Source organism: Chlamydotis macqueenii, chromosome 1 (genome assembly GCF_036417535.1).
Source record: "Chlamydotis macqueenii isolate bChlMac1 chromosome 1, bChlMac1.mat, whole genome shotgun sequence".
NCBI lineage: Eukaryota > Metazoa > Chordata > Aves > Otidiformes > Otididae > Chlamydotis > Chlamydotis macqueenii.
The window spans coordinates 24,309,478-24,317,163 of record NC_141556.1 but is presented as its reverse complement, the minus strand read 5'-3'; the positions used below and the strand labels follow the sequence as shown (position 1 = coordinate 24,317,163).

Below are 7,686 nucleotides of genomic sequence, written 5' to 3'. Positions count from 1 at the left end.
AGGAGAGGAGAAAGGGAAGCAGTGTGAAAGGACAAAGGCTGGGAGACCTCCTGGGCCCCACTCTCCTCCCCCGCGGCTAACGGCAGCACTACAGCACCTCCCGCTCGCTGCCTTGCGCGGCCCCGCTGGGGCGGTGTGCGCGGCTCCACACGGGGCGTTGGCACAGCGACGGCCCGGACAACGGCCCTGTCCTACGCCCTGATGCGCAGCAAGGTGAAGATGAACTTTTACCAGCTTAGAGTGCCGGTAACGTAAGAGAACACCCTTTTTCCTTTCAGTTCCTACTGCAGACAGTGGCAGAAATCGTGCTAATACGGCACAGTGTTTCCTGGATACTACCAAACGCTGGTGGTGCGTGGATGTTGATGACGCCCACCGTAAGGACCGTCGCTTCCGAGCTGTGTGGCGGCACAGCTGCGTTCAGCCTAACAGCGGTGTTCTCCCCTGGGAGGCCTGCGGTGCTGGTGCAAGGACCGAGGCTCTTCAGTAGAAATAAAGACACTTAGACCAGAATTAAAACCATACGAAACTGAGTTTCCTGGTGTTTGATGTGTGATTTCTGAGACAACTCTTGCAACTGTTTCAGCATGCTAAGGAGAACTCGAGACAAGCCAGTACTCCTAATGAAGAATCTCTCTTGCCTGGAAAATATGTGTACTGTTTTGTTGCTGTAGTGTGGATTTAAATATCAGATATGTACTTACAGAGTTAATAGCAAGGTAAAAATTACTGTTTCTTTTTAGCGAAGATGTATTTTTAAATTAGCCAGGAACAAGGATGACATGAACTACACAACAGTATACAAAAGCCATACATCATTACATCTCAAAACTGCAATACATTTTCTTTCCTCCCTTTGTTCTCGGTACCTGCTATGTAAAGTTGATGCTACAACATAATACCAATTAATTTACTCATCTTAGGTAGCACAGATGATTAATTTATACCAAGATAATGAAACCAAATTTAATCAATGATAAAATAATGAAAATAAATCATAACACATTCTGAGAATTGTTAAAAAGCTCAGAAAGCTGCAAAATCATTATTAGTGATTCCTAGAGTTGGCATCGGTAGAACCTTTTTAAAAGCCAAGTTAACTGATTCCTAAATTTGTGAAGGCTAATCCAGTGTTTTGGATAGAAAGATTTACAAAATTATCCTATTTTGAGTCACATGAAAGAAACAAACCAGAAAAATCACTGAGGATATAAATTAGGAAATATAGCTCTCAAAAATCCCCTTAAGGTAGTAAACAACTCATATTAGGTCTGTACTGAGGGCATACTTGTGCATTTGTGAAAGGGAGAAGATGTGAGCACGCTTTTTAGTGGTGAAACTCAGTTTCAAAAGACCCGCTGTCTAATTCTAGCAGCAATGCACCAAGAAAAAGAGACTTGCTCTCCCCCGCAACACAACTCAGGAGCTTATAAGAGAGCTAGTGTAAGTCATGTGGCAAATACGGCTTTATAAGTGGAGAAGATAACTGAGCAAAAAGAGAGTTCAGCTAATGTCTCAGTTACAAAAAAGTAGAAATAAGTCCAATAGTTGTCCACATATTCTGGCAACTTCCCCCCCCCCCCCCCCCCCAAGTACTGTATGCCAGTATCATTCATACTAAAGAGTTTTTTGTTTATTTTTTATTTTGCTTCCTCTCACATCAACTCAATACTTACTACCTAAAACCATTCATCTTGTTTTCTCATTTGACATCACTAGCCCTCAATCAAGTTTATAATCCTTTAATGGTTCTCATTTGGAAATTGTTTCTTAACTTCAGCAAAATCCTCTTCTGGAATGCCATCTAGTGGTTTCATCTCAGAAGAGAACACCTACATTTTTCAAGACTGCAAAAGCCTTCAAAACCAACCAACAAAGCAAAATATTTTCCACTTTTTCAATTTTCAAAATCTAAAAGTTTCTGTAATTATAGTAGTAATAGTTGAAAAAAACAATGCTAAAGAATGCAGTGAAAACAGTTGTTAGAGTCAATACCCTAGGTATACTTTTTGGTTTTATCTTCTATTGTCCTATTCTCCCTAATACCTTGATTATATGAAATATTATATGAAGATAAAATTAATCATAATAATAATCACATCACAGGGAAACTTATAGGCCTATATGAAAAAACAGCTATGATAAAGTATGTTATGTAGTGATATGTAGTGTAATGTAGTGCAGTATCATAAACGTTTAACAAACTGCAGATTTTTGTCATACAGCTATATTCCTATCTTTATACTTGCAATAATTTTATTAATGGTACTGAAAAAAATGAGAGTAAAGGCAAACTCGCATAGTGTCCTTACATCTAGTTTGGACATTTTCACTGGGGCATATAAGCTTAAATCTGTAAACAAAAGTTTTCAGAAGAGCCAAGCACTGTTTCCATTTAAATGTTTGAAGCAGCTTAGCCAGACGTGTCAAGAAAGATCCACTGCTTTTTTCGTATTACTAAGAAATATTCAAGGTCTGAATCAATAATATACAAATAAATCTATGCGTTTATGTACAAAGCCTTTGTAAGACCCCAGTACTAAAGTCTGTGCCATCTGTACTATGCTGAGTATGGTAACCTACCTGCTGACCAAGACACCTGTTCCTGCTGTCACCCTAAGGGGTAGCGTTCTTCTCCTCCTCACCCCTCCAATCTTGGGTCTTCCCAGTGCTTCCCCTGAGTCAGAATTAGTGTTTATGTGGGGAGCAAAGTCAGCCAGTTCAAGACACTGATTCAGCTGAAATCTAAAAAAACCCCTGGTATTTTTGGTAAGCCTAATTTTCATTACATCAAGTCCCTGATCTCAGTATCATGGTCATAGACACTGGCAGTGGCTGGCAAAAATACACAACCAAAGGTGGGAGAGAAAGGCAGGATCATACTTTTCTTCTATTTTGATTTCAAATGGCCTATAATATCTGTATTTGTTAACATACAAACATAGATTTTAAAAATAACTCAGAATGAGGCACAAATACTCTGTTAATAATAAATTACAAAAGGTAATCCACCAAAGGTTGTGTAACAGCTAAAGAAAATTTTCTTAAAACCACTTTTGCAAGAAATTGGAAGCAGTCCTTAGATTGCTAAATATAAGTGGACATTAGGACAAAATATGTTTTTATGAAGTTATCATCTTTAATTTAAAGACAACTGTCAGTAACAATAGATTAACTTTTTTTTTTTTTTTTTTTACTTTCAAGAGGTTACACCATTTTGAAAGTTATATTGGCCATCTCCACTGGTCAGAAGGAGGTTCTTCAACTAGAGGCTCCCAGGGTTTCCACTGTAGCATTTTTCTTGCCAGGGAAAGCTCATTTTCAGCCTGTTAATAAACACCATACACAAATGTTTAGATTCTATACAAAATTGCCAAAGTATTAAATTACCTCTGTTTCCATTTGTTATCTCAGTGATACCACTACCTGTCACGGTCAGGGACTACCACAAATTTAATCTGTAAGTGTCAAAAGGAACTGTGTGTTTTGGGGAGGTTTGGTTTTTGTTTTTAAAAACATAGTGAATCACCTCTAAATACCCAAACAGACAGTCTGTTCACCTAGTCATTCCCAATGACTTCATGGTATTTTCCAGTCTACTTGGATTATCCTCCAATATTATTCAGTTGTCTTCTGCCCTTCCCACTGATTTAGACTCTGTAAGAAGCAATGTCAGTATTTATGGTATAAATGGAAGCACATTACAGTAAACACATGTTAATTGTGTTAGGTTTTAGCATGGTCATTCCAATCACTACATGACAATTAATTTTCAGATTATTTCCCCTGCTCGGTTGTTGTTTTGCACCAAAGGAAAAAGCTGCCAGTTTTCTGAACAGAAGCTCAGCCAAAGGAACACTGAAAGCCACTCCTCCCTTTTGTACCCAACCTTAATTTTCCCCCCTTTACCTGTATAATGACTTCTTCTATGTGACCACTATTCAGTTTATCCTGTAGTTTTTGCACATCAGTCTCCTGTGTATTCACATACATAGAAATAAATGTTCAGTTTTACTAAGAAGTAGAAAGCCCAGATAAAGCATGAAAACAATAATTTAACCAGATCACACTCTAGTCTTCCTCAAAAGTACCATCAAATTAGCTGGCTTCTGTCATTTTACATTATCAAAGTAAACTCACACACTTTTCTTATTGGAAAACAAGCATCAAATTCTCAATGACAGACACAAAAACCGAGTACTATTTAATGACATCCAAAGAAGCATTAGCAGCTAAGGGCTTTAGTATGTGCCTTGAAAGAAAATTTTGATCTTAGCTTTTTATAAAATGATACACAACCGTCCAATTCTCATCTTAAATACACAATACCAGTACCGCATAATTTAACTACCAAAAAGTGTTTTAAAATGTTGAAGGCAAAGACTGAGCTAAGACACTACAATGGTAAGAGCCCAAGCATTTTTTGTGCAAGTGTGTGGAAGTTACCACTGTTCCACAAATCTTTTACAAATTCTACAAAATTTTAATAGAAAACATCAGTAAGAAATTAACAATTCTTTTAAATATACAAACAAAAGATTCCAGTCAATAACAAAAATAAACCTCAAGACTTCAGTTATTTCTGAATTGATACTTGAAAGTTATATATACACTCCTGAAAAACAGACATTTTGAAAAATCATTCTTCTCATCCTAAAAATTTTTTCATCTGTAACATTTATGAAACAGCACTGTACTTACCGCTTGCACCAAACTAAATCGCTGATTTACAATCTGCTCAGTATATTTTCTATATGCTGCATCTTTGGGAATGTTTTGCAGGACACCAAGGATTTTTGTGTACAGTATTCGCAGGCGCTGAAGTGATCACAAGACATGGTTATAATACATAACTAGATTTAACTTCTTATCCTACTTAATGTACTAGCTAACTGTACACAAAACATAGAGAGTTATGGTATTCAAGCCAGAAATTTAGGATTAACAAAATAACTACAGAGTTTGAACTACAGAATTCTGTCTTAGGTAAGACTAGGATTTATCAGGACTGGGAAGTTACCACTGGAAGTTACCTGAAAGGCGAAATAGGAAAAAAAAAAGGGGGGGGGGAGATAAAAAAGTTGCAGTCTGAAGTACATTCAACGCAAAATGGAAACAAAAGCTGTGTTTCTAGTACTAACCATACTTCTAAAAAAAAGAGGCAAATTCGTATCTAAACCATCAGTTTATGAAAACTTACCTGAGAAAGATATAAAGAAGCGCATAAGCTATCAAAGCATAAGTGCATTAAATTTTTTTTGGCACTTGTGCTCATACTGATGCAAAGTTCTGAGTGACAGATTTAAATTAAACTACCACATGAAACTTATTGCTGTATTTAAATGCAGTGATAAAGGACACGCTGGGGTGAAGACATAGCAGCTTTGGGGCCATATGTTGGCTGGGTAACTGCATCTAACTGAAGAGTAACGGATGTCCTACAGGAACAATAAGAAATAGAAGCAGAATACTGCAGTCAAAGAAATACAAAGAAGAAAAAAGAGGAATCAAAAAGAGGACTGGCACAGAATCTACACACTTCAACTAAAGCATTGTTGATTCCTTTGTTCTTGGCTTTAAGTCACTGAAAAAACCTAAAATTTAGTAAGTTCACTCAGAAGGCATCTGTCAAGGCTGTAGACTGAGCTAGAATCATTTGCACAGAATAATGATTTTTTTTTTGCAATGGTTCTTTTTGACAGTATTCCTACCTTCTGATGGCAAAAGCATTTCTGAAATAGAGTCACTGCGGAGTGGGAAATTTCAAAGCAGAGAAATTAAAGAATTACTGAACTCCTTTCAAAGCTCATGCCTCCTGAAAAAGCAAGCAAGATGTGGCAAACATACTTTCGTTACTGAGCCTGAGGAGGTAAAAAGAAAGTACCCAGTTGCTACAAGAACCACCTAATGGGGTTCCCGAAAACCACAATCTCAAGAATGCTTACCATCATGGCCTTCATGTGGCTTTGCACCAGATGGTTACTCTCCATCATGTAAGACTAGCCTATCCCCTTAGTACAGGTACAAGTTACTTCAGTACTTGTTGGAAAGACAACACAGTAAGGCAGCAAAAGTCTGTATGCTTGTGATGTAGAAATTACATTTATGAAGAACTGAATCTAGAGTGCTTTGCTTCTGCACTGGAGATGAGAGAGCAATAAAAAACTGGTTCATATAAGCTCTTACACAAAGGAGGTTTTTGAAATCAGCACATGCAACAAGAAGTACATGTGCAAAGTAACTCCTAATGATATGAATTAAAAATAGAGAGTTTTAAAATAGAGGGGGGTAGATTTAGATTAGATATTAGGAAAAAATTTTTTACAATGCAAGTTGTAGAACACTGGAACAGGTTGCCCAGAGAGGTGGTGGATGCCCCATCCCTGGAAACGTTCAAGGCCAGGCTGGATGAGGCTCTGAGCAACCTGATCTAGTCGGGGATGTCCCTGCTCCTTGCAGGGGGGTTGGACTAGATGACCTTTGAAGGTCCCTTCCAACCCAAACTATTCTATGATTCTATGAAACCCTTAAGAATTCATTTTCCTCCTGTATCACTTTGGAACATTTTTACACTTTCATTAAGTTGGCACTACTTTAAGATACACAGCATACCTACATACACAAATATGTAACAAAAAGCTTTGATCTCAGTGACAATTTCCATTAAATACAGAATTAAAGACATGTGATGTACCTCATGAGGGTTTTCAGCTACAGCCAATCCTACAAGTCCAGTGGTCTGCACAGAGAGCACAAACATATTTAGAACACCTAAACATCTGTTCCCATGCTATCTGATTCTTTTGTTTTGGCTCAACACCCACCTGACAGGGACCATTCCGTGACATGAGCCTCGCCTCCCCTCCCCGCCCCACCCGTGATCTCACAAGTTTGCGGTGTTTTGATCAGCGCACAAGGGGAGAAAGTGAGCAGCTGACGCTACAAAGCGGCTGCTGGAGACCCTCCTCGAGGGGGTGAACTCCGCTTACCCGCCTTCTTCTTCCCGCCACGACCGGCCCGCCCCCTTCGCTATCGGTCGCTGCGGCCCCGCCAGCACCTGGCGCCGGGCCCGCCGGGGAGGAGAACCGGGCCCTCCGCTCCCCTTGGCCCTTTCCTCGCAGGACGCCCCGCTCACCGCTCAGGCACCCCCTACCCTCTCCCCAGAAACCCGCCAGGGCAGAGGCCGGAGGGGAGGGAGACCCCGGCGCAGGACGAAGAGACGGGAGCTGCCCGACCCGGGTACCTCCGCAGCGCCTCACCTTCCTCAGCGCGCCCGCCATGGCTGCGCTGCGCCGAACGCCCCGCCCCGCCCCGCCCCGCCAGCCGCCGCCGCTCACGGGGCAGCCGGGCGCATGCGCCTGCCGGGCGACTGCGGTCACCGGTTAGAGGACACGGCCGAGGACGCCGGACTGCGCATGCGCCGCAGCCGCCTCAGCTCCCAGTCCCGGCAGGCAGGGAACGAAGTGGGCGGGGTCGTAGCGCACCCGCCGAGGCCTGCGGGGTTGCACGGCGCATGCGCGGGCTGAGGGCGGTGGAGGGGGCGTGCCGGAAGTGGTGGATGGGGAGGAGGGGTTGCGTTGGGCGCCGTGTCAGGCTGGCCCGGTCGGCTCAGCCCGGCCAGGCCCGGCCCGGCCCGGCCCGGCCCCGCTCCGCTCGATTCGGCTCCGCTCGATTCGGCCCCGCTCG

The 7,686-nt window shown here is 41.7% G+C and overlaps 1 protein-coding gene across 1 annotated transcript; it reads right to left on the bottom strand.

The window, feature by feature from the left end:
- Positions 1-3,117: 3,117 nt before the first annotated feature.
- On the bottom strand, positions 3,118-7,377 carry NDUFA5 (NADH:ubiquinone oxidoreductase subunit A5). Its single transcript, XM_086747211.1, has 5 exons — positions 7,260-7,377; positions 6,695-6,739; positions 4,702-4,818; positions 3,910-3,975; positions 3,118-3,326 (listed from the first exon to the last, which is right to left on the bottom strand). The coding sequence occupies exons 1-5, from the start codon at positions 7,278-7,280 to the stop codon at positions 3,225-3,227; spliced, it is 351 nt and encodes a 116-aa protein (XP_086603337.1). The 5' UTR covers positions 7,281-7,377; the 3' UTR covers positions 3,118-3,224.
- Positions 7,378-7,686: the final 309 nt, after the last annotated feature.